This window comes from Penicillium canescens (assembly GCF_028828765.1).
Source record: "Penicillium canescens strain IBT 15451 chromosome Unknown utg000002l_segment0_segment0, whole genome shotgun sequence".
NCBI lineage: Eukaryota > Fungi > Ascomycota > Eurotiomycetes > Eurotiales > Aspergillaceae > Penicillium > Penicillium canescens.
Window position 1 is genome coordinate 1,518,908 of NW_026703964.1, and position 26,240 is coordinate 1,545,147.

General features: G+C 48.9%; 3 protein-coding genes across 3 annotated transcripts; 1 reads left to right on the forward strand and 2 right to left on the reverse strand.

Moving 5' to 3' along the window:
• Nucleotides 1-824: 824 nt before the first annotated feature.
• Nucleotides 825-16,806, reverse strand: N7446_001772 (uncharacterized protein; the record flags this gene model as incomplete). Its single annotated transcript, XM_058510521.1, has 6 exons — nucleotides 825-4,337; nucleotides 4,421-4,437; nucleotides 4,488-10,926; nucleotides 10,980-13,265; nucleotides 13,310-15,379; nucleotides 15,472-16,806. 6 exons carry the CDS (start codon nucleotides 16,804-16,806, stop codon nucleotides 825-827), a joined length of 15,660 nt encoding a protein of 5,219 aa, XP_058376057.1.
• A 994-nt stretch (nucleotides 16,807-17,800) lies between these two features.
• On the forward strand, nucleotides 17,801-22,155 carry N7446_001773 (ABC transporter permease/ATP-binding protein; the record flags this gene model as incomplete). Its single annotated transcript, XM_058510522.1, is given in 11 exon segments — nucleotides 17,801-17,899; nucleotides 17,956-18,036; nucleotides 18,090-18,205; nucleotides 18,269-18,323; nucleotides 18,380-18,981; nucleotides 19,037-19,649; nucleotides 19,721-20,294; nucleotides 20,346-20,518; nucleotides 20,568-21,574; nucleotides 21,592-22,072; nucleotides 22,129-22,155. 11 exon segments carry the CDS (start codon nucleotides 17,801-17,803, stop codon nucleotides 22,153-22,155), a joined length of 3,828 nt encoding a protein of 1,275 aa, XP_058376058.1.
• A 1,309-nt stretch (nucleotides 22,156-23,464) lies between these two features.
• N7446_001774 (FPP/GGPP synthase family protein) lies at nucleotides 23,465-24,703 on the reverse strand (the record flags this gene model as incomplete). The annotated part of the gene is made up of 1 exon (XM_058510523.1): nucleotides 23,465-24,703. The coding sequence occupies one exon, from the start codon at nucleotides 24,701-24,703 to the stop codon at nucleotides 23,465-23,467; it is 1,239 nt and encodes a 412-aa protein (XP_058376059.1).
• Between the last annotated feature and the right edge of the window lie 1,537 nt (nucleotides 24,704-26,240).

The following is a 26,240-nucleotide window of genomic DNA, read 5'->3' on the forward strand; positions in this document are numbered from 1 at the left end:
TTGACAGTGGGAGGAAATCGCTGTTTAGACCTACCGGCCATGCATAAGCCAGACGTCGGCGAGTTCCAAGGTTAGTAGTTAGGTGAGTGACCACCAGCGAATCCTTAATGCTGCATGTTTTTGGTTTTTCCCCACAGATTTGGAGAACAGGACTTCTGGTCCGCTCAGACGTACTTACGCCCTCTAGTGTGACCCCAGGATATTGTTAATCCTCGAAAGATAATTTATATTCTACTTTTTCAACATAAAAGTGTCGACGCCTTGAAACCTTGACGGGGGTAACCCAGCAGAAACCATATACATGGCAGGTCTCGCTGGAAGAAGTCGAGGGACAATACGAGAAGGGTGGAGTAAATATGATAGAGGATCTATCAGTGCCCCCTACTACGTGCAAGACAACCTGAAAAGGGCCTCATTTAGTCGAAACGAGCCTGACCACAAGATTATTAAATTAACGCAAATAGCTCTGTATTAGATCATGTTTAACAAGAAATCACACATATTTCAATCTGTTTCGCGTATACAACCCATATCCCTTTAATCACATACAACATGCAGTTAACTTTGCTAACACACTTATTTTCGCCAACGAGTTCCATTTCTCTTTGATCTGCACCATGGGTTGTCAGCTGCATGTTTAACAAAAGTGAGTATATCAGTCAGGGATGTACTAACAAGTAAGAATGGATAGCACCAGATTATCTGCGTGCGAGGGCCATCCGTCTTCTCATTGTTCATGAATTTGCTCTTTTTTTTTTTTTTTTTTTTTTTCCCTCCTTTTCTTTCTTTTTGCCTTAGCCTCCAACGAAACCTGATAGGTTTCCTTAGCTCCCTCCAAACAATTTTGTTTCCTGTGCTAGCTCTGAAAGCGGGCGGTCCGGAAATTCGGAGAACCATTGGATAGCCTCGACAAGTTCATCTGCCAACAGCTCCGCTTTCGACTGTTCCAGTGTGTCACCGGTCGCTGTGATCATAAGATCGAGGCCCATTCCCCGTTTCATTGATACAATACCGACCTGACCTTGCTCAAGTTTTGAATTCGCCCAGCTAGAGCTGGAAGAAGCACGAATACCGCCCATCTCGAATGATCCTCCGCCATCGGCTTCTTGATGGTGGACAATACAGCCAAACTTGGAGTTGCTCGGCCAATCAGTGCATTTCCGCACAATGTCTTCAAATGAGAGATAGTCGTAAGAGAGTGTTTCCAGCTGCTGGACTTGTGTATGCCGCAGAAGATCCATGATAGTCCACTCGAGGCTCATGACGACACGCAGTGGTAGGAGATTGATGCAAGGCCCAAGGGCCTTGTCCACATTTGGGATGGGACAACCACGTCCGTGAACGACCTGGCCGAAAATAACATCGCGATGCAGACCACCAGATGACAATTTCCATATCAGTGCTGCTTTTACCAGAGTAGAGGACGTAATCTCAGAAATGAAACAGGATCGTGTGATCTCTCGTCTTGCGCTGGTAACTGCTGTGCTGTCGTTCTGCTGCGATGCAGGAGTTGAGGTAACACGTAAGAAGTCGAGAGTGGCGGCGGAAGCGTCGTGGAGATACTTGCGCCAAAACGAGAATGCTTCATCATTTGTATCACTGAGTCGATTATAAACCACTTCGCTGAACTGCACAGCTTTCGGAAGAGTGTTTCCTTCGTATGCAGCCGCTAGGGCCTGCCATAACAAGTGCAACGAGGCTCCATCATATTGGGCGTGCGATATCCGAAGGATGAAGATGCAACCCGGTCCATTGGGGCTAGTCACAACGGTGAAGCTCATAGGCAGCGATCCTCGAGGCAGAGATGGAGAGATCTTTCGCTGAGATTCCTGGGTGATGTATGCCTCGGGATCGTCACATTCGACGACATCGAAGACCGGCTCAACCTCTTGGAGGATGACTTGGAAGATCCGGAAGTCGATTTCCACAAAGACTGTTCGTAAAATGCTATAGTGCGACATGAGTCTTTTGCAAGCCATATGGAGCCGGTCAATGTCCACGCCCATTGGGAAAACCTGGGCGGTGGAGACTGGCGATGAGTGGGTAACATAGTAGGACTGGAAACCAACGGCCGGCAAGATATCGACCACATTCTCTGAGACGAAAGGATGGTCTTTGTTTGTTGTAGTGGAGAGGATGGCTGCACGTTCAGCCTCAGTGACCGCTGAGTATGGAACATATTGCTGGGAGGGGAGTGCGTCCGCCTGCTGCGCATCGACAATGGCGGCCCACTCCGCTATTGTTGGATGCCGGAGGACATCGTGAGAACTGATCTCCATTTCTTGTGCACGGGCGTTAGCAGCGATTTTCATCGCGAGAATTGAGTCTCCTCCTAGATGGAAAAAACTGTCATCTGCACCGACTGTTTCTGGAGCTATATCGAGCAATCCAGTAAGGATGGCGTGCAACCGCACAGCCGTCTCCGTCTCCAAAGGCTTCTTGTTTCTCTGTGCAGCAAAGTATGCTCGCAATTCAAGGGGTGGAATTTCCTGAATAGCCTTGCTTAGCTGCTGTTTGTCCGTCTTTCCTGATACCGTTCGCGGCAGCTGGGCGACAGAGACAAAGAAGTCCGGAATCATGTACCCCGGGAGATCGTCCCGAAGTTGCCGAAGAGCATTGGCAGCAGTAGAAGAAAAAGCGTCGCTTGGAACATGGAGAAGATCCTGTTCGGTGCCTGTGTTGTCCTCATATCCATCGTATATGCATGCAACCAGGCGTGGAATCGCTACGGTCGGTGAGGTTGTTGGCGTGTCCGAGTATGACTCTTCCAAGAGCATCACCTGCTCGATCACAATCTCGCTTGCCCCAGAGAAGAACCGCCGTACGTGATGTTCAATATCCTCCAGCTCCACACGCTGCCCCCGTACCTTAATTTGTCGATCCTTCCGGTCCTCAAAGCGTAGAGAACCATCGGAGATTTCATACCGGACAAGGTCCCCAGTCTTATAAAGCCGCAATTGCTTTAATTCCTGCTCCGAATACATACCTCGTAGCCACACCGGTGGTTGGCCTTGCATGAAGGCTTCGGCGGTCTTTTCCGGTTCATCCAAATAGCCTATGCCTACCGCTGGCCCAGCGAGAACTAACTCTCCAACAGCGCCCAGAGGAAGTAGCCGGTTTTTGTCATCCTTATCAACAACCCAGGCATGGACCCCTAAAGGCCGCCCAATATTGCGAGGATCATCACCTGGACGAATTGCCGATGTTGCTGTGCTGTAAACTGCACATTCTGTTGGGCCATAGCTGTTTATCAAAGTAACAGCTTTCCCCCATTGGCTGGTGTGAGAGGATGACACAGGCTCGCCTATAAGAATTAAGGTCTGCAACCAAGACGAGGCTCTGGTCGCGTCCAACCCACTGGCCAGTGATGGGGTTAGCATTGCGTGTGAAACAGGAACAGGACAAACCCCAGTCATCATCATCTTATTCTGCTCCGAATCAGAAACCACGCAGACGGTGGCTCCCGCTATCAAAGTAGTGAGAATTTCCGCCATAGACACATCGAATGCGTAAGACGATGCTTGTAAGACTCGGGAAGATGGATTCAGAGAGAACGCTTGAATTTGTTGGTCGGCTGAAAAGGTATACGACGAGTGCGATACCATGACTCCTTTGGGTGCACCTGTGCTGCCCGATGTAAAGAGTATGTATGCTGCCTGTTCAGGGTTGGTAGGGTGGCTGAAGTGGGATTGAGCATAGTGGCGATCGTGGTGATCAAGGGTCATGTTGTTGCCGACCTGAATCACTTGATCGGCAAGAAGCCGACTTAGTCCTACTTGGGCGGTAGACGATATGATGATGTTCACGTTTAGGCGACGGCAGAGCTCCTGAAGTCTCCCCATCGGCTGCATGGCATCAAGCGGCACAAACGTTCCACCAGCCTTCATGACCGCAAGAATAGCCACTATTGTCCAGCAAGACTTTTCAAAGCAGAGAGGGATAGGTTGAGCAGCACGAATTCCTGTTTTCTGCAGTTTTTCAGCTAGCTGTGACGCCAGCTGATCGAGCTCGCTGTAAGTGAATTCACCATCCCAGCTGGAGACTGCTTGATGAGTTGGCTGTTTTTTCGTGCGTTCTTCGATTATTTCGTGAATCCCAAACGGCACAGGACTTGGCAGTGCACCATTCCAGGAACGTAGGCGTTGTTGATCATGGTCGCTTAGAAGCGCCAAGTCGCCAAGTGAAGAATCTGGGTGCTGAAGAATCCTTGAGACTGCAAGATCAAAGTAGTCGGCCAGCTGGGTGGCCAAAGAGGGTGATACACGCGATGGATGGTATGTCAGAGCTGCTCGGATCTGGCCGTCGTCTTCGAACACCACATACAGAGCAACCTCGTGCTAAAATAGGCGCATATAGTTAGAGAATGACCAGACCAAACAAGGGGATTCCGGGGAGATAAGTAAATATCTATAAAACTTACAATACCTGGGTCCAATACTCGCCGCTGTGTCAGTTGGAGTGAGGCTGTCTCGAGGGGGCCGCCATACCCGCTGGCAACGGGTAATGAACTATGACACCAGTAGAGGCCAATGCCTCTATGGGAACTCCAGCAGCTCGCGCAATCTCTACCAATGGGAAAGACTGGTAGGATAGAATTTGAGAGTAATCCTGCTGCATATGAAGAGAAATGTCGTTGAGTAGAAGGTCAGATGCCATGCGTGCACGACATATCGACATGTTTGAAAATTGGCCAACGGCGCGGTCAATGTGAGGGACTGGAATCAACCTCCCCGATGTTGAAATCGCAAAGCACACATCTTGAGAGCCTGTTAAAGCTGATAGTGCCAGGGCCCAGGCAAAATAAACAAGATTGGATGGAGTCCAGTCAGTTGAGCGACAGAATGACTCTATATCCTCTCCACGGAAGGCCAGCGATATCTCCAACCGTTTCATGACATCCGTGGAGGACTCGGAGGCGGTCTCAGGTACGCGTGCTCGTGGAAGGGCCAATGGTTCAATATCCTTCAAATACGACTCCCAGTACTTGCGAGCTTCATCGTGCGGTTCCTTCTGAACATAGTTGATGTATTCCCGATACGGATCTGGCTGGGACATTTTTGACAGTGGCGCATCATAGGCATGGCAAAGATCGAGCTCTAAAATGGCTAAGGACATGCCGTCCAAGATGGCGTGATTAATGTCTAGTCGGCAAAAGACACCTCCAGAGTAGTTGGAATGAACGGTGAGTTGATGCGGTATGGACTGGCCGTCGTTGCGCCACCCTACATTTGCAGAGGGCTCAATGAGGGCGTCAGGCAGCATGGAATCATCAGCAACGCCATCATGGCAAATTTCATCACGTATTATGTGCACCGGCGTGTCGATTTCATGAAGCAGAACCTGCTCGAACTGACCATCATCGCTCGGGCTTGGCTGAAACTTGACTCTCAGGGCTGAATGTCGAGAGACGACCGCCTTCCATGCCTTCACAAGGCGGTCTACATCCACAATTTCGCCCCTTGTATTAACTTGCCAGATGAAGTGGGCGGCATATTTGTGTTCAAATTGCATCTGATTCAGCAGGATGCCCCGTTGTGCCGGAGTACAGGGGATTACACCGGCCACATTAGGATCTCTTTGCTGAACATGCAACTCATGTGACGGTGCGAACCGCTTGGCAACCTGTAGAATTGTCCTCCACTGGAATAGATCTCCAACTGAATGGGCAATACCGACGGCGCGTGCTTGAGATGTGGCCTGGAGAGCGGAAATAGAATCCCCGCCGAGACGGAAGAAGCTATCCTCCACACCGATTTGGTCGGCAACGATTCCCAGTGCTTGTGCCCAGATTTTCTGCAGGGTGCTCTCCGTGGTGGTTGCGGTGTTTCGTCTCTTATCTGAAGTCTTCGGCATGAACATGGAATCCAAGTCTTGCCGCGATACCTTTGCGACAGAGTCCCGCAGTCGCGACCGGTCTAGCTTCCCGCCAGTGGTCCGAGGCAGGTGTTTGAACGGTACAAAGATATTGGGTATCATGTACTCTGGCAGAACATCTTCGAGTCGTCTTTTGACAGCGTTGACCATCTCCCCAAATCCCGTCGGTATCACGACATCCAATGACGGTAACAGCGAGGAAGGAGTGGGCCCCAGTGAGCCAGTATTACCTTTAAGCGCGATGAACACTGCCAGGCACGGGTTCTTCACTGCGCCTGCCGGAGTGATAATATGGGCCACCACATCTTCAATATCTGCAGGGAAATTGTGCTGCACCTGAGATTCCACTTCGCCAAGTTCAAACCGTTGTCCACGAAGCTTGACCTGGTAGTCTCGTCTTCCTATAAAGCAGAGTGATCCATCTATGTCGTACCGAACTAGATCACCTGTACGGTACACACGCCTGTTGCTATCCCTATCATCTGCCAACCACAGTTGTTCATGCATCCAGGATGGGCAGGGAACAAACGAAGCCTCGGTTTGCTGTGTATTATTCAGGTATCCGCGGCCAACTAGGGGCCCTTGCAGAAGAAGCTCACCCACAGCGCCGATAGGAAGTAATCGTTGAGGGTCTCTGGGATCGGTTACCCATGATGCCCCTGCAATGGAGACCCCAATGTTGGCAGCCTCACCGCCGTTGAGATTGAGAGACGGTTTCATTGTGAAGACCACTGTACACTCAGCAGGCCCATATGTGTTCAAAAGGTGCACTTTATCGGCCCACTGCCGGATGTCACTTTCTCGGACTGGCTCTCCTATCAGCATGATGGTATGCACTGAGCTCAAATCTGCCGGGCTCACTACCCGCAGCACAGACGGTGTTAATATCGCATGAGATGGCTGCAAGTTTGTGACGGCCCGACCCAGGTGATCTCTCCGTTCAGATTCTGACAAGACGCAGACACAACTTCCAATGAACAGCGTCCCAAGAATCTCAAGGATACTGACGTCGAAAGCATAAGATGCAAAATGGAGCATCCGAGAGTTCCTGTTAAGCCTCATCTCCCGAGCATATGGGACGGCCATTGTCGCAAAGGACCCATTCTCAACGACAGCGGCTTTTGGTTTTCCAGTGGAGCCGGATGTAAAAACAGCGTAAAGAGCCCGGTGCGGGTTGGCAGGAGGGCTTCTGATTTCGCTTGAACTTCCAGCGCCAGGACCTGCCGTCACCACTACGGTGTTTGATACCAGCGATTGCGCTGCAGCCTGGTGGTTGATGGAGGTAATTATGATAGGTGCCTGCAGCTCCTCGCAAATAGTGCGCAGTCGTCCGTGAGGATGGAACGTGTCGAGCAGCACAAAGGCGGCGCCAGCCTTGAGAACGGCCAAAACCGCAACAGCGGTCCAGCGTGACCGATCAAGATAGATCGGAATGAACATATCTGGTCCAACTCCCCAAGAGCAAACTGCTCTTGCCAAGGTATCAGATCGGGTATCTAACTCCCCGTAGGATAAGTTGCCATCCCAGGCGCAGACAGCTGGCGCCGATGGCTGGTTAGCACAATGCCCTCGAATGACTTCAATCGCCGTTCGAGAGTCCAAATCAGGAATTTCTCTATTCCACATCTTCAGATCCTGGAGATCCCTTGAGTTGACCGTCGAGATTTCCTTCACTAAACGCTGTGGCTCTTTGTGGACGCGCTGTAGAATGTGACCAAATTGGTCCAGAATCCGCTGGATTTGCCATTCTGGTAGAACTGTTTCATCGAAGGCCGCCTCCACAGTGGTCTTATCAGTTCCGAGGATAATGGTCAGTTCCAAAACATATGTATTTGCCGCATCATCCCCGGAGAATGTTTTAAGAGGCTGGGCATTGCCCAATGGCTCATCGTGGGCCTCATCTCTTCCCTCAATCAGGAGGGTCTGAAACGAACATGCTTGCATCGCTCCCGGCCCAACCGAAGCGATTTGAGACAATCCGACTTGCTCGTATGGGATGAGTTGCAGCATCTGTTCTTGTAGATCTATAAGAGCCTGCGACACTGTCACGTTGTTATCCACCGAAACGGACAGGGGTATCGTGGCAATCGTGGGGCCAGCCATCATCTCAATACCACGGACCGGCGCTGAACGACCGGATGAGACGACCCCAAAAACAACAGTGTCGCCGCTTTGATACTGTGATTGTACCAGAGCCCATGCTAGTCGGCTCGCTGTAGTTCGACTAACCAGTCCATCCATCACCGGGCCAGTGGCAATGGTACGCTGGACCTTTTTCGGCGTCTGGGGTCGATAGGATGGGAAGGGAATGGAAGGGAATGGGTCAGCATCAAAGCTGCTAAGTTTATCATGCCAATATTGAAGAGATTTTTCCTTTTGGCTCATTGTATATTGGATGAATCTCTGGAATGGAGCACAGCGCAATTTTGGTGATCCAAGGTCGTCATACGCCAGCTGCGCCCATTGGAGGAGAAGAGGCAGCGACCAGGCATCGTAAACCGCATGGTGCACGGTTATGCTCAGTTCAATGTGTTCTGGCTTCATATCAATCTCAAAATGGATGAGCCGTTGGCCAAAAAGCATCTCCCAGGTTGGTTCTTGATCTTTGTTTTGGTCACCAGTAGCAACTTTCCAACTGAGTTCGCAGTCGCGGATTATCGCTTGCAGACACCCAAACTCGGTTTGAACAAGACGCGTGCGAAGAATGCTGATTTGAGAAGAAACCCTTTCCCAAGCTGTCTTCAGCCTATCCAGATTGATTTTTGGAGCCAGTTTGAAATAGTGATGTGCAATATAGGAGCCCGGTCTTTCTGCCGTTAACGCAGCCAGACCAGCTTGCAATGCTGTGCAAGGATAAATGTCCTCAATTTGCTCCGCTGTCACATCACATTGACTCATCGTCTCCCTCTTAGCGGTCTCTCGCTGGGCTGAAGGAAGCAACGATAACGGAGGAATGGCGTCTTCTTCGTGTATTGATTCTAGTGCTTCCGTTTCCGGTGGTTTTGTCTGTTGGCGGACATGAAGTCGTGCGAGATCCTTCAATCTAGGATGCAGGAACACGTCAGGCACAGATAGTTTAAGCCCTTGAGTAGCAGCCGCAGACGCTAGTTTCATGACAAGAATAGAGTCTCCGCCCAATCGGAAGAAGTTGTCATCCGGACCGATGCTATCTACTTCACGATGGAGTACCTGTGCCCACAGCTGCTGTAACAGTTGCTCGTCTTTGGTGGTCTCCATGCGCTGTCTTGTCTTTGGACTGCCCTCAGATTGGTCCATCCGTATTTGAAGGTCACGCGACGCTTCATCGCAGAGCCGGCGCCGATCCACCTTTCCGTTAGGCAGTCGTGGCACTCCAGCAATGGGCAGAAATGCAGACGGAATAAGGAACGCGGGAACCCTGCCTTGAAGCCTCAGTTCAGTCTCCTCCACTGCCCCTTCAAAGGCGCGGTCTTTGACATTCTCGTCAAGATAGACGATTGAGGCAACTAGATATGTGTTGGTAGAATTAAGAGGCTTGACTAGATCCACGAAGACCAGTGGATCACATTCGGGCCAGCACTGTCGGATCTGATGCTCGATTTCGCCCAGTTCAATGCGCTGGCCGTGCAATTTGACCTGTCTATCTTTCCGTCCCAAATAGTGGATAGATCCATCTTCGAGAATCCGGGCCCGGTCGCCCGTTCTATAGAGACTACCCTGTTCAGTCCCACGGATGTGATGCAGCCATGAAGGATAAGGGAGGAAAGCGGCCTTCGTATGATCCGGTCTATTGACATAACCGCGCCCGACGATGGGTCCCTCGATGAGGAGTTCTCCCACTGCTCCAATGGGCATGGGCTTTTCCGGTGCTTGGGTATCGACCACCCAAGCGAGACATCCGACCGGGAATCCGATGTTTGCCGGGTCCTTCAAAAGGCATTGAGGAGAAGGTTGGACTGTGGCGACGACAGAGCACTCAGAGGGGCCATAGGCGTTCATCAAATGAACATGGGATGACCACAAGCGCACATCATTTTCACTCATGCCCTCACCACCAAGAACGAGAGTTTCCAGAGTTGAAACCTGTCCAGGTTTGAGAATACGAGCTACAGAAGGTGTGAGCAACGCCCAAGTCACTCGCATATCTTGAATTACTTCAGATAGCCTCCGAGCTCTGTCAATCTCATTGGGGATGCAAATACATCCGCCCACAAGAAGCGTTGTTAGTATCTCCACGATACTCGCGTCAAACGCATATGAGGCAAATTGAAGGACACGGGAGCCTTCACGCAGTCTTAAAGCCCGAGAGTGAGCCTCTGCTGCGGAGCGGAATGCCTGGTGCTCAATGACGCTTGCTTTGGGCTTTCCGGTAGAACCAGAGGTAAACACTGCATAGGCTGCAGCCCTTGGGGTTATTGCTGGAAGCTCTACTACCTCATCACCTACAGTCCAATTTGAGGCATCAGTCTCGATGTGAAGGACCCTCGGAACAATGCTGGCTGCCAAATCCACATGCTTCGTGGAGGCGAGAATGACAGGGCACAGGAAATCTTGATTCACCATCCCTTGTAATCTCTCGGCGGGATGTGTTGGGTCCAGCAAGATGAAAGCTCCACCAGCCTTCAGGACGGCCAGAACGGCCACCACGACCCAGCGGGACTTCTCGCAGCACACAGGCACAAACACGTCAGCACCCACTCCGTTTCCTTCAAGATGCTGGGCCAGAATGGAGGAGGCCTGGTCAAGCTGCCCGTATGTCATATCGCCATCCGTGTCACAAACTGCAGATGCTGTAACGTGAGCACGGCTATACTGCTGGATGTCGGTATGAATACAGGTTTGTGCGGCCTGTGGCACGAACTGGTTCCGTTGAAGTAGCCGGTCACGACTCATTGGACCTAGCGGATCTAGCTGGCTCATGTGAGCATTGGAAGGATCAATGAGCTGCGACAGAACATGGAAGAAGGTGTCGGACACCAACTCCGCCTGTGCATCGGTCACAACGTGGGACCAGTAAGTCAGGTCTCCGCTGATCTTTTCATCGCCAACGATGATATTGACCGTTAAGTCATACTTGCAATTGTCAGTTGGTTTTCTTGTAGTGAAAAATGCTAGCAGCTACGCACCTCAGTAGAGTCGATCCCAAGAGGCCCTTCAAGATTGATCTCTGATGGATAATCACTAGGCATCAGCTCCGCAGCCTCCCTCTGCAGGGACATGGCGGTGTTAAATAGTGGCTGGCACGCGAGGTTCAGGGAATGCATGACTTCCGCTAAAGAGCAATGCTGATGTTCGAGATTCCGAGCGTGTGCATCCTGGTTTTCTAATAGTGTCTTCAACACCGATGCATCCCCAGTCAAGGACAGTCGGCAGATGAGCAGATTGATCAATGGTCCGGACATCTTGCGTGCGTTGGGCACAGGGATATCGCGGCAGGAATTCAAATACCCGAAGCACACCGAGTCTGACCCCGTATAGACGCGGAGTACAACACCCCAAGCTACTTGTAACAGGCTAGAAATGGTGATGCCATGGTGTTGAGAGAAAGATTGCAGGCGACGTGCAATTTCGAAGCTGAAAGGCACCAGATTCAACGCAGATGGTTCGGTTCTGGGGCTCCTGGTCACCAGTGAAGGGAAAATACATGCATTGGCGCCATCCAAATACTGCTTCCAGTACATCTCTGACCCCGTTAGATGATGGGTCTGCAGGTATCGAAGGTATGTGCTGTATGCGCCTGTTGGCTCACTCTCCAACTGCCCATGATACGCACGGTGGAAGTCAGATAGGAAGATTTGCCAGGTCACGCCGTCAACGAGCATGTGATGGATGCTCAGTTCGCAGAAAACATCACCACCACGTTGAATGGTGAGTTTGAGCTTATGAGGTGTCTGTCCCTCCTGGCTTAAATGACTCTGATTCAATAATGACTGGTAGGAAGAAGGTGATAGAGTCTCATCATCTCTCAATGATGCCTCATCCTGTGAAACCACCTCGATGTTTCCCGGAGACGATTTGAACACAACTTGCAAGCTATGCTCGCCAGTCCTTTCAGTAAACACGGTACGTAAAATTGGGTGGCGATCAACCACTTGTTGCCAGGCCCCTTTGATCCTCGAAATTTCGATAAGCGGAGACTCGCTGGATGAGCGGTGCACAATCCACCTGATATGCGACCAATACATCTGCGGGTTTTTCGCGTGGCTCAGCCACATACCGAGTTGAATATGAGAGCAAGGATATATATCTTCGATATTGGATAAGGATATATCAAACTGATGGGAGATTTGATGCAGTAGCTCCTGGAGCTGTTCATTGGTCGTATTCGGCAACAACGGGAAATCCGATACTGTAAGTCGCTGTCCCTGCTGCAATATCTCAGGCACTTCTTGAAGAATTCCTTGACATGTCTGCACCCATTGTTGAAGTCGCTCTTGGTTTTTCATATGTTTGTTGTAGACAAATGCAATATTTAGGCATCCATCTGTCACTGATGCTGTCACATCGATGAGGGCAAAGCGCGGCAAGTCTGCAGGCATTGGAACCAATGCCTGGTCAGGGACAGACTGCAACTGAAGAAGAGCACCAGGTCGCTCAAGCTGTTGAAACAAACCGGTGTAGTTGAATAGTATCTCCATTGGCGAATGGGCCGCGCAGTAGTTCATGCCTTCGGGATGAAGATACCGCGAGGCAAAATAGGCCCATCCATTGCGCGGAATGGCTCGGCGGCCGTCCTTGGTCAGCTGGAGAAGCTCCGTAAAGTCTTGCCCTTTCTTCGCCCTCACGAAGACCGGTGCGATTGTGGTGAACCAACCAACGGTCCGAGAAATTTCAATTGAAGGATCCCATGGCTCCCGTCCGTGACCTTCGCTGAAGATAGCCGGCGCAGGTCTGTTATCAAATGCTTGAACAAACGCATACAAAATGGCAGTTTGGATGATTTCGACAGGACGAGTGTGAAAAGCGTCATTGGCAGCACCAAGGACTGACTGTGTTACTTCTTGAGATAGTCGGATGGACTGCTCGGCCGTGTCTGCCCATCTGTTGTTGGCTAATTTGGCCGGTGGTCCCCAGTAGCGAAGAGGAGCAGCTGGAATATCTGTAGATAGGGCTGTTTCGGGATCCAGGGACTCCTCTGTGTAGGCTTGTTGCAAGTGGCACCACTTTTGGAACGACACAGAAGCTGGTTGTAGAGGAGACCCTGTAGTAAGAATATCTTCAAGATCCTGGAGCAGCACCCGCCAAGAGACCAAATCAATGACCAGATGATGCGCCATCAAGCCCAGGTATTGCTCATGTGTCTCTGTTTCGATGAGGTCAACGACAAGCATTGGCCCGTCTTCAATGTTAAGGCTGCTCTGGCTGTCACCAAAGATCGATTGTAGAGTTGTATGTTCTTTGATAGAAGACAACTGGTGCTCACGGTACTGGAAGTTATTGGTCGCTTTTTTCCTACAATCTGTTCCCAGTCGCCATCATCACTTTGCTTGAAACGAGCCCGAAGCATTGCATGCCGAGTTGTCAAATCCTCAACAGCTTGTTTGATCTTGGAAGCTGGGGTCGGCTTTGTGACACGGAGCAAAAACTCTTGCGTGAATCTGTGGTGTCCATCTGGGACATGCTCGAAGAAGAGCTGTTGGATGGGAGACAGACCAAACCAGCTCTCAGTTGCATCCTCCGCCAAATGCTTACTTTTTGTTTGCGGTTCGTTGGATTCCTGGATCTTCTGGGCCAGCTTGCTGATGCTGGGGAAGCGGAATATGTCGGAGACCATTACATTAAGACCAGCAGCTTGACAACTAGCAGCCACCTGCATGGCACTGACCGAGTCGCCTCCAAGCCGGAAAAAGCTTTCATTCACTCCAATCTGGTTGATCGGCCTGTTTAGAGTTTGCGCCCAGATCTGCTGTAACTGCTCTTCGCGCGCTCCTGAAGGAGACTGTGGCTTGATCTGCGCCGCTCGGTACTCTTGCATTTGCTCCCAAGATAGCAATGCTGCCTTTTCGCGGAAATAGCGTCGATCAGTCTTCCCAGATGGAGTCAAAGGAACGTGGGATATTGGGAAAAAGATGGCCGGAACCATGAAAGATGGCAGGGACTCTGATAGGCGAGACTCAGCCATGGAGCATGCTCCGCGAAATTCAGCGTTTGGAGGCAAGAATAGAGGCTTCTCAAGCCCATCATCCCCCGAAGACGATGACGAAGCGAAACAAATGAACGCAACAAGGAGAGCATCCGGGCGGCCATCATCGCTTGATGACCGCAGCATCTCAGCGACAGCCTGTTCTGCTAGGGGAAATGCATGACAGAGATGATGCTCTATATCTGCCAACTCCAACCGTTGGCCGTGCAGCTTCACCTGAGTATCCTTTCGTCCGAGATACCGGAAGCTGCCATCCCCTGTGTGTTGTACTAAGTCGCCAGTTTTATATAGCTGGCGGGATGGTGCATCTCCAAATCGCCGCCGCCACGGCGGAGCAACAATGAAGACCTTGGATGTTTGTTGGAAATTTGACAGATACCCGTTTCCAACAATCAGGCCTTCAATAACCAACTCACCGGGGCATCCCAGTGGCATTAGGCGGTTGTGATCTTCGGGATTAACAACCCATCCAACACCTCCTGTAGAAAATCCTATATTTGCTGGGTCTTCTGACTGAAGATGTGGCTGAATGCTGAAGACCGCTGAACATTCAGCAGGGCCGTATGCGTTGCGGACCTGAACGTGTGACTCCCAGCGGACCACGTCACTTGCCAACACGGCTTCTCCGACGAATACCAGAACCTTGAGGGTATCCATGCGGCTTGGTGAGAGAATCCTAGTTACGGTAGGTGTCAGGCAAGCCACATCCACTGCGAATTCATTGATCACCTCCGTAAGTCGGCTTTGACAGTCTGCAGCTGAAGGAATGCACACGCAACCTCCCATGATCAGAGTAGACAGGTGCTCAATGATGCATGAATCGAAGGCCGGTGATGCGAATTGCAAGATGCGCGACTGTGGTGTAAAGTGGTATGGCTCTCCATGTGCCAAAGCACTAGATGCATAACCGGCGTGGGTGACAATGACACACTTGGGATTACCAGTGGAGCCAGAAGTGAATGTAGCGTAAACAGGATCAAAGGGAGAAATTGTGGGTGTGGAAAAAGGGTCACTGCTGTTCTGCTTCAAATCGAGGCTATCGACATTGAGATTCGTTGCGACTCCCAGGCGAGAGGCCACAGAGGCATGAGCATTCGAAGTCACAATCACATTCGCTCCGAGTGTTTCACACATGGTTCGCAGTCGAGAAACTGGATAAGATGGATCTAGTAAGACAAATGCAGCCCCGACTTTCATCACTGCGAGCATGGTCACTGCTGTCCATTTTGACTTCCCTAGACACAATGGGACAAACATGCCACGAGCCACTGAGTATTGCGATAGCTGAGCAGCCAGTGCAGATGATATTATATCCAAGCTCTGGTATGAGAGTTCGCCATCCCAGCTGCTGATTGCAGGTGCCTGAAGCTGCTGATCTGTGCGCTGGCGGATGAGCTCATGCACACGCGGGGGGCAGTGTGGTTGATGGAGGGCATATTCCGGCGTATAAGCTCCTGTCGATCCTCTGGGCTTACTGGATCAAGCTCTGAAAGAAGCAGGTCAGACTCCTCGTCGATCTGCTCGTAGATGTGGGCAAGTTGAGAAAGAATCCGCTCAGTTTGCCGAGAATCTATGACCCCCGGATCGAAACGCGCCTCGATCCACATAGCGTTGCTAGAAGGCCGACACCGAAGAACCAACGCGTACAGGTCATAGTTTCTCTGTGTTGATTGATGTTTCGAAAATAAAGCGGGTAGTTGATGGCCGTCGCGCGGTTCCACCGACAGCAACGTTTGGAATTGACAGGCAGCCTTAGGGCCCGGACCAAGATGAAGTAGATTCTGCAACCCAACCTGTTCAAATTGCATCATGGCCGCCCATTGCTCCTGTACAGCAGCGAGAGCCTCGGCTACAGTGTGACTCCTGCATAGGCGGACGCGAACAGGGACCGTGGCGACGGCGGGTCCGCTCAGTTCTTGGACTCCAGGAACCGACACCCCGCGACCGGCGTTGACGGTTCCAAACAGGGTATCGTCGGATCCCGTGTAGAGATATTGCAACACTGCCCAAGCCAGGCGGAGCTTAGTGTTGACTGTAAACCCAGCACGGGAGCTCGGTTGGATATCGAATGTCTTCTCCAGCTGGCACGTTGGTCGAGAAACATACCCGGCTGTTGGAATATGAGGGAATGAAGTCATGGAAGTCTTGTGCGCATCTCGGAACTCCTGTTCCCAAAATGCTTCAGCTTGTGTTCGTGTAGACTGTACATATTCAACCAGCGGTCGAAACGGACGGTGAACCAATTCTTGGCCTCTGTAGGCCTCGTCCACCTGACGCAGTAGTAGTGCAATGGACCAGTCGTCGCAGATTGAATGATGGATCATCATGGTCAAACTATGCTTGGTAAGATGGAGGGTTAAGTAGACCAGAGGCGCACCCGCCCTCCAGGCCACGCTGCTCGTCATATTGGGCATCCCATCGTCGTCGGACTCCTCGTGCCAAGGGACCGGCCCTTTCACCACTGCCTGCATTACGCCTCGCTGGCTGGTGGGGACAATTCGTGTTCGAAGAATCGGGTTGGCTTGAGAGGTCCGATTCCATGCATCCCGCAGTCGTTTGGCATCAATCCCTGGCGCAAGGTGAAACTCATATTCCACTGTATACGCACTTGGGTCCTTAACGGTGGTGGCCATCATGCCTTCCTGAAGCGCGGTGCATGCATATACATCTTCTAACTCCTCCAATGTACAGTGGCAGTGGGCGGCCACCTCTGACAGAATGTCATCCTCTTCAGGGGGCTGGCGGTGCCTCTGCGAATGATGTGTAGCTCCCCCCGTCCACCACAGATTTTGTTTTGATGTGGTTTCCATCTTCTGTAGAGGATCCGACTTTGACCCCTTCGTGATCGAGGTATTGAACTGCGCCTCCTGCCCCTATAGTGCGTGATGCGCTAGAGGTGCTTACGCATCTATTCAACAATAACTCAATTTCCTTCATGACGGTAGTGGTTTGTTAAAATAGAGTGAAAAGTCTCGTCCTTTTTTTTTAACTGAACAGATGGGAGAAATACAATGAGTTTAATTGTGACTCCAGCAGAACACATTTCAGATGGGCTAAGCGTACTACAAGATCACGCGTTCTCTAAACAATGCTAGAGATCTAGTCTCATCCCAGCCGTCTAGATCCAATACCTCACTCCATCATGCCCAACTCTAATTTCCACAGCTACAGCTGTGATTGTGGGGTTCATGAAGGATATCGATGATGCTGCCGAAATCTTCGCAATATTTACCCCCCAATCATTTTGGCTTTGACAAGCTTAGGTTACATCCAGAGCATGGTTGGGAATCGTCGTTTTGGACCTTATTGTAGACCCTATTGTAGACCAAGTTTCATGACTCTATTCTAGACCCTATTCTAAACCCTATTTAGACCTTTCAGTGGTCAAAAGTGAGGATGGGGTCGTAATGTGAACAATGGGGAATCAGATTTGGTAGTCGTTCTACATGATGGTCACCACCCGATTGGATACCATATCCACCATATCCGGCCATGAAGCCGTAAGCCACACGGGCGGCCCGCACTTTAAAATGCAACATTCAGTTCGCCACAAACCGGAATTGGAAATTCTCATGATGCGTGTATTCGTATACGGTTGTGTTTACCGACCTATAAACCGGAGCCAGTGATCATGCGGGGCTCGTGTGACTATTCACTAGATCTTTACGTAGTTTACTTTTTGTGCTTAACCTAGCGAAAATATACTTGTCGGATACCATGACCGTAAGACAGCTACGAATAGCTACAAGGTATTGAGCTTCAATCATTTTTGCTATTGTATTTTCCGTTGCGATAGCAAATGCCATGGACTCCCCTCCGGTCTCTCCTCCAGAGGAATCAAACCTTCGAATCGATAAGGAAGACAAGGAGAGCGCAAGCTCCCCTTCTTTCGCAAATTACTTGGTACTATTCCAGAAAGTCATCCTTCCCTATTATACAGCGACTGATGCTCTATTTAGAGGATTGTTTCCTACGGTGCTAGAAATGGTCGGGTATTCCTCGTTATCCTGGGGCTCATATGCGCCATGGGATCCGGAGTTGTACGTTTGAGAATACTATGCCTTTTTCTGTATGGATGACTGACGACTTCCAGGCTCTGCCGTTGATGAACATCGTCTTTGGGAAACTTGTCGGTGATTTCAATCAATATTTTATACCAGGCGCTGCCCCAAGCGAACAGACCTTTAAGTCTTCGATCAATCAAAGCAGGTTGGGCTTCCACCCAGAATATTCGTATGGTTTGAGTTAAAGGACTAAAAATTTTGATTCTAGCCTTTATATCGTCTACTTGTTCATCGGCAAATTTGTGTTGACATACATTTCTATGGTAAGCCCATGCCTTTGTGGACCGCTGTTAATCAATCACTCAACAAAGTCGGATAGGTTTGCTTTCGAACCCTCAGCTTATACGCATCTGCCGCATTGCGTCTCGAATATACCACGGCACTCTTTGCGCAGCCGATAAGCCGATTGGACGAAATTTCCGTGGGAACAATAACCAATTCAATCACGGGGCTGTCGAATACAATCCAGCAAAGTGTCTCAGATCGGCTGGCTATCCTATTTCAGTCCCTTGCACTCCTTGTATCTGCCTACGCCATTGCCTTTAAATACTCATGGGCGCTTACATTGGTAGTCAGCGCGGCAATACTCTTTGTGCTGATCAGCTTTAGCTTGACGGTTCCCTTCCTGGTGAAGATACAGAGGAACGTCGATAAAGCTGATAACCACCACGCATCCGTCGCGGGGGACGTGTTCACCTCTATCCGAACAGTTTTTTCTCTGGGTGCAGAGGCCCCATTGGCCAAGAAATATGCCCGACTTGTTGACGACGCCCAAAAGGAGGGATTGCGGATGACTCCCGTCACTGGTATCCATCTGGGGCTTCTTTTCTTTGCGATGTACGTGAGCTTCGCATTGGCCTTTTGGTTCGGATTGAAGCTCTACCGTGAGGGGCACATTGCCAATATTAACACTGTCATAACGTATGTCGAATTTCGTTCAAGAACATCTAACAGCATCATTTTGACTATTATATAGGGTCTTTTTCTCTGTGCTCCTCGTGGTCACTGTCTTAGGAAGTATCGCTTCGCCGCTCATGGCCATTACTAAAGCAATCAGTGCCTCAGGAGCCTTTTTCAGCATCATTGACTCGGAGAAAATCTCTACAGATGGGCTCAGGGACCAGGATGCACTCAGTCATGCCGATATCATATTTCGGAATGTTTCATTTACCTATCCAACAAGGCCAGGAATATATGCTCTGAATGGATTCAACGCGACCATCAAAAGCGGCAAAACAACAGCACTAGTGGGGCCTTCGGGCTCCGGAAAGAGCACTGTGGTTGCGTTGCTTGAGAGATGGTATCAACTGAGCGATGATTCATTATCGGATTCAACAAAAGATATCCTCTCGGGAGAGATTAATGTGGGCAATCATCGCATCAACGAATTAGATCTGAAATGGTGGAGATCACAGATCGGGCTAGTTCAACAGGAGCCATTTCTGTTCAATGACTCGATTCACAACAACGTTGTTTTTGGGCTTATTGGGTCGAAATGGGAAAATGAACCAGAGGCCGTGAAAATGGAACTGGTAGTGGAAGCGTGCAAGGAGGCCTTTGCAGACGAATTTATCACACGGCTACCTCAGGTAATTCCCCATGTCTGAATATCTATTCGTCTCTATTATCAACGGGAACCTTGCTGACGATACTGTGGCAGGACTATTCAACTGTCATCGGTGAAGGCGGGATCACCTTAAGCGGGGGTCAACGCCAACGACTCGCCATTGCGCGGAGCATCGTCGGGCAACCCTCAATCTTAATATTCGATGAAGCGACTAGTTCAATAGATGTTCGCGCCGAAAAGGTCGTCCAAGCTGCTCTTGACCGTATATCAAAATATCGCACGACAGTCATAATTGCACACCGCCTCTCCACCGTCCGTCGAGCAGACAACATTATTGTGATGAAGGATGGAGTTAACGTTGAAAATGGAACACATAAGGACCTCATAGAGAGAGGGGAGATGTATCATGGGATGGTTGGTGCGCAACAACTTGAACCACTAGAAGCTCTCGACAACGAAGAGGAATGCGACGATGTGATTATCCCCAAGGAGGAGATTGAGCCTCAAGAATACTCCATTCACGAGATTGAAGAAGAAGAAGATCTGCAAGCCAGTCGTGAGTCCAAGAAATTTGGATTCTTTCGCTCGTTTTGCGTCGTCGCTCGTGAACATCGGAGGCATTGGATTTTATATATTTTCATTGTCGTGGGGGCCGTGGGAGCGGGTTGTAAGTATCGTGTATCCTTGTTGCACACTCTAAACTGACTAAACTTAACAGCCGGATATGCGCTGCAAAGCTGGCTGTTTGCGCAGTTGATTCAGGTCTTCCAGTTTACAGGACAGAAACTTGTGAATGCAGCTAATTTCTGGGCATTGATGTTCTTCATCCTAGCTCTCGCCATAGCTGCATTCTATTTTATCTTGGGATGGGCCTCAAACTCTATCTCAATGGTGCGTTCGCCCACTTCTTCTGATTCGAATGAACTTCTAACCTAACTAGTTTGTCGTGTCCACGTATCGCAAGGATTATTTTATGAATATGGTCCGAGAGTCCGTGTCGTATTTCGACCGGGAGGAGAACGCCTCTGGCAGTTTGGTATCCCGGCTATCAACAGATCCAAGACAAATCCAAGAGCTATTTGGCCCTACAGGAGTCTTTCCTCTGATTTCTGTTTTCAACGTCGTCGGATGCGTCATCATATCTTTCATCTTTGGATGGAAATTGGCAGCTGTTACATTTTTTGCCGCAATGCCGTTCCTCTTCCTGTCTGCCTTCATGCGCATCCGCTATGAGATCATGTTTGAATCTTTAAACGCTGAAGTGTACAAAGACAGTTCGAAGTTTGCTGCTGAAGCAATGCGTGGATTCAGAACTGTTACTTCTTTGACCATGGAAGATCACATTATCAAACGGTATTCGGATCTGCTGCAGCGGCAAAGAACAAAAGCACTTCGAAAAGCCTGGTATGCAACACTTATTTTTTCGTTTTCAGACAGTGTGGAACTATGCGCAATGGCACTCACCTTCTGGTACGGTGGGCAACTGTTGGCATCTCGTGAATACGATACCACTGGATTCTTTGTGGTATATATTGCTATCATTCAAGGTGGCCAGTCTGCGGGACAATTCTTCAGCTTTGGTCCCAACATCGCCCAGGCAAAGGCCTCCATCAACCGTATTCTTAGTGCCCGATTGACAGCCAACCGTCAACTTCAAATGTGCACGACGGAACCGCTTTTCTTCCCTGACCAGAACCGCACCGCTGATATCGAGTTCCAAAACGTTACTTTTAAATATTCTTCTCGGAATGTTGCAGCATTTTCCAATCTCAACGTATCTATCCCGAGCGGTCAATTCGTTGCATTTGTTGGACCCTCTGGCGCTGGGAAGTCCACAGTCATCTCATTACTCGAAAGATTCTACGACCCCACACACGGCTCTATCCTATTCAATGGACGTGATATCCGTTCTATTGACTCTCTTCCTACCGACGATGCATTTCTCTTGTCGCACAGGAGCCAAGGCTATTCGACGGCACCATCCAAGACAATCTACTCCTGGGCCTCGAAAACACAGACGACGAGCTCATGCAAGAACAGATGGTGCGAGCATGCCAAGACGCCGAAATTCATGACTTCATCCTATCCCTTCCCAGCGGCTACCTCACGAATCTTGGTGTCAGCGCGCAAACATCGCTCAGTGGCGGCCAGAAACAGCGTCTGTGTATTGCGCGGGCTCTAGTCCGGAGGCCGCTCGTTCTTCTTTTAGACGAGGCAACGTCCAGTTTAGATTCTCAGTCTGAGAAACTCATCCAGGAGGCGATGGAGCGCCTAGCCGTGAAACGCAATATGACTATCATCGCTGTCGCACACAGACTAGCCACCATCCAAAAGGCAGACAGTATATTTGTCTTTGGGGATAGTGTCTCACATCCAGGGTCGGAAATTTTGGAAAGGGGGACGCATCACGAGCTGCTCCGAAACAAGGGGCCTTACTGGCAAATGGTATGCCCTCATTCAAGACAGCATCAGATCGAGAGTAAAGGCTTACCAGGAAACAGTGTCAAGCACAGATTTTGGAGATGTAGAACCGCTCTTAGAATCCTGCAGGTTATCACTATCAAAATCTACTTACTAGCACCAAGCCATAGTATATGTTGTTTCGGTGTATGTTTCCCATCATTCAGAAAGGATACACTACTCCGATATGTTAAGACGTATTAGTTACCGCTATTATTCGTAAAGCCCAGTCATCCATATAATATCCCCGATTATATTCATGTATCGCTTGCACTTCCCCGGTATATATTCCATCCAAATAAGCGGTATAGAATCTCTCTATAAGTACTGAAGTTGATAATTCATAGGAGATATAAGAATTTTAATAATTCGTAGTAGTTTAAGGTAAAGCTACCTATTTATTCATATAGAAATAGCTTGCTACTTATAGTAGAGATGGAGTCGTTCATCGAGGGATATCCGATTATTAGCACCATGCTTTGAATTGCAAAAGCTAATGTGTTTAAATTATTATAAGAGTGGGATCCTTCAAACCTATACAGCAATCTAAGAAGAAGTTCTATTGCTCTACTAAGAGTGATACCGGGTTTAAGTGTGCTGTGTGCTTAGAACGCTCTGTGTTGGCTGAATAGGGCTGTTTTAGGGCTGTTTTAGAAGTTTTATAGGTTAAGTGATTTTCTAGGATTTGTTAACAGTTTTTCATGTTGCTTTTTGTTTATTAATAAGATCAAGAAGCTAATATTTTTCACCCTGTTAATGAACTAGTATCCTACGAGAAATACACTTAACTCGTTTCCCTCCTATAATCAGGAGGACTACTCCGCCCACCGTGACGTGAATGAGTCGGAATAATGCCCAGAGAAAAATTCTCAGTGATTATGTCAAACATCAGCTTATGTATTGGTTTTGAACGGTTTCTATAGAGATAAGGCAAAGGCGTTGTCATGAATAAGCATAGAAAATTAGACTATTCTAGGGGCGGCACTGGACACCACCCAAAATCAAATATAACGGTAAAACGTGGATGGGAACCCATCTGGATAATCATGAAAAGAATAAATTGTATCCCCTTTAAGACACGGGTGGGTTGACTCTACGAAGATTGCTTTTCAGATAAATCCTGCATGTCGTGAAATTAGGGCTCTATGTTAATTGCCCAGGTGCCCAAGTTAGGATGGGTAGTTTGAAGAAAAGGTATCATTCGTGAAACGTATAGGTGAAATAGGATACAGTAACGTTCGAAATCAGATTGACCTCTCTGATTTCGAACCCCCACCCCGCTTCTACGTCATTAGGAATATGTTTAAATGGCGCATACACATCTGATGATCAATCTTCTCCTTCCATCAACCGCATCCAGATCAACTGGGATTCTTCCTATTCGCAGTCTTGCGTAGGACGTGCTATATCGCCTAGCAGACTCACAATTGCACGGAATTTTGGATTTGGCTCCCCAGTTATAGCTTCCAAGTTTGAAAGAGCGGCTCCAACGTTCCTCTCAAGGTTTTTGAGGACCTCCCATGTCTGCTGAAATGCACCCGTGTGCCGAAGTGTATCGAGGATCTGCGTCTTGACATTTAGTGCAAGTGGTGTTCCACTTTGCCGTTGTCGGAAAATTCCCATGATGACTCTTTGAGCCATTGGATCAAGTCCGCAACACACTGTGAGAGGATATGACAGCTTCCCTTCATCCAAATCCTCGCAAAATCCCTTCTGCGACGTATACTGTTCATCTTGTAGGTTCTGATAGTCGTCCCGTATCTGATACCATCGGCCAAGAAGTTTTGCAAGCTGATTTAACTCGGAGATCGGCCAGTCCGGGATTGATGAAAAGTCATGCATCATCTGGATAATCAACGCAAACATGGCTCCGGTCTTGCCATCCACCATAGCCAAGTATTCTGCAGTAGACGGACAGTGTCCAGTGTCCTTCCAATTGAGATCCCAGCTCTGGCCTACGGCCAGCTGATTCAGACCATGCAGGAGGATATGGACCAATTTTGGATGCTGATCCTGATGTGTAGCAACTCTGGATGCGGCTCGTGCTACCATATAGGTAGCACTGTTAATGCATTGGCCTGGGCCAAAGACATGATGGGCTGTGGCAAATCCCCGTCGTAGAAACGATGCATCCTGGATATCATCAAGTATTAGGGTTGAGTTATGAATATCATCAACCACGCTTTTTACCGTGTCCAGCTGATCATCGGGCAATCGACACCAGATATTCAAGGCATCAATGACTTTCGATCTCATGTTCTTTGATGGGAGGGACTGTATGTAGTGCACAGGATCCAACAGAGCGGAATCGTCCAGAGTTGAACAACTGGAGTATTGAGGGGCCATATTCTCGCTCTTTTCCTCGACTGTACATATATTTATTCCTTTTCCATCTGATAAGGTGTGGAACTTGTATCTTTCACAGGCAGCGCACCAGATATGATGACCGCCGAGCAGAACCTCAAGCATCGCAATAAATCTCTGCACATGAGGCGGGGCATTTGGAGATGACAGGAAGAATTGCTTCGACAAGTGCTGATAGGTTTTCTCGTCCTTCAGGATCGCGTTTTTGAGTGTCTCTTTGGCTTGCTCCTCAGATCTGCCCTCTGCTTCCATTAATACCTTGATCGAGTTTTGTACCCTGTTGCCATTGTCTCGCTCAACTTCCCAACTAAAATAGTCGTTTGTGTTGGCGAAAATCCGATCAGCGACATCCACAATGTGTTTAATTTGTTTCATCTCGTCATCTGACAACAGAATGCCAAGAGAGAATTCAAGGATGCCCCATATCGCCCTATACTCATGTCAGAAGAAATTATTTCCGCACCGTGCCGTGGCAGTGCCAGTCATACCTCGTTCCGATATTTACGATTCGGTTGGATACAGAATCTTCGAAACTGGTGGGGTTTGACTTCACCACAAATTCCATCGGCTGAAGCCAATATTCCAAACATTTTTCCCCCAGGACTTTACCTTCTGCTCCATATTTCGCAGTAAACTTAAGCGCCACTTTCGACATAAATTCTTTCCCCCTTAAACCTCGTACCGATTGGATGGCATCGACTCCCTGAGTCGTACCCAGAATTGAGGTAACCATGCGGTGATGATCCATTGCACGTTCTAAGTCATCTCGTTCAACAATATCTTTCCTTTAAGTTAGCATTGCTCATCCTACAATGGAATAAATCGAAAATGGTGTTAATGTTCATACCGTCATGAATAGTAGCTCCCTCCAATATCATAGCAACAGTATCTAGCCTTTCCGGTAGGCATTCGGGGTATAAGAGACTAGACATGTGGCCAACACAAGAGCCCACATGGCAAGGGTGGTCTGATGGTCGTCCAGATATTGCCGCCATCATCTCAGTACTAAACAATTTTGCTGATTCGACTGTTTGCGCATCCTGTTTATGAAGACGGCTAGGTAGCACGGTGAAAGCATCGGATGGTCGCTGATGAACATTTTCCAGGGGCTCGGAGTGCAAGAAAACATCGGCGTCAGGTACAGTGGACAAGATTGAAGATCGTGATCTACCAGACAATGCTTTGCGAATTTTAACTTTTAGTTTCATAATGACTTTGAAACAGGGCCCTCGAAGCTTGATATCGGGTTGCTGATGAATGTTCAAGGTTCCAATAGGGGAAAAACTAAATTAAAAATCTGAAGACAGAGATAAAATTGCTCAAGGGGAACTTCCGCCTTTTAAATGATGGAAATTCGGGGTCATCCCACGCAGTTATTCCACTAGGCCGTGTAATGATACGTTGGTCCCTTTTGTTTACTCGCAGATCATGTTTGTTGCGGAGCAGCGCTGCTCGCCCGGCAATATCTAATTTAGGACTACGTATCTTGAAGGATTCCAAGAGGCCAATAAAAAGCAAAATAGCATACCGCACGAGTAAAAGTACAATATAAGGCGATTCCAAATACAGCAGGAATGTGCTGGCCAGGAGAAGCTGAGTACACAAAGAACTTGCCGTGTAATGACAATTCGTAAAGAAAGTATATTTTCAATAACTCAGCATTATATCGAACGAATGTAACTGTAATATTCGCTTACCTACCGCATAAATGTTGCTTATTGCTTATTCTTGTTCGTTAAGAAAGTATAATTTCAATAACTCAGCATTATATCCCACCATAAAGTGGCTA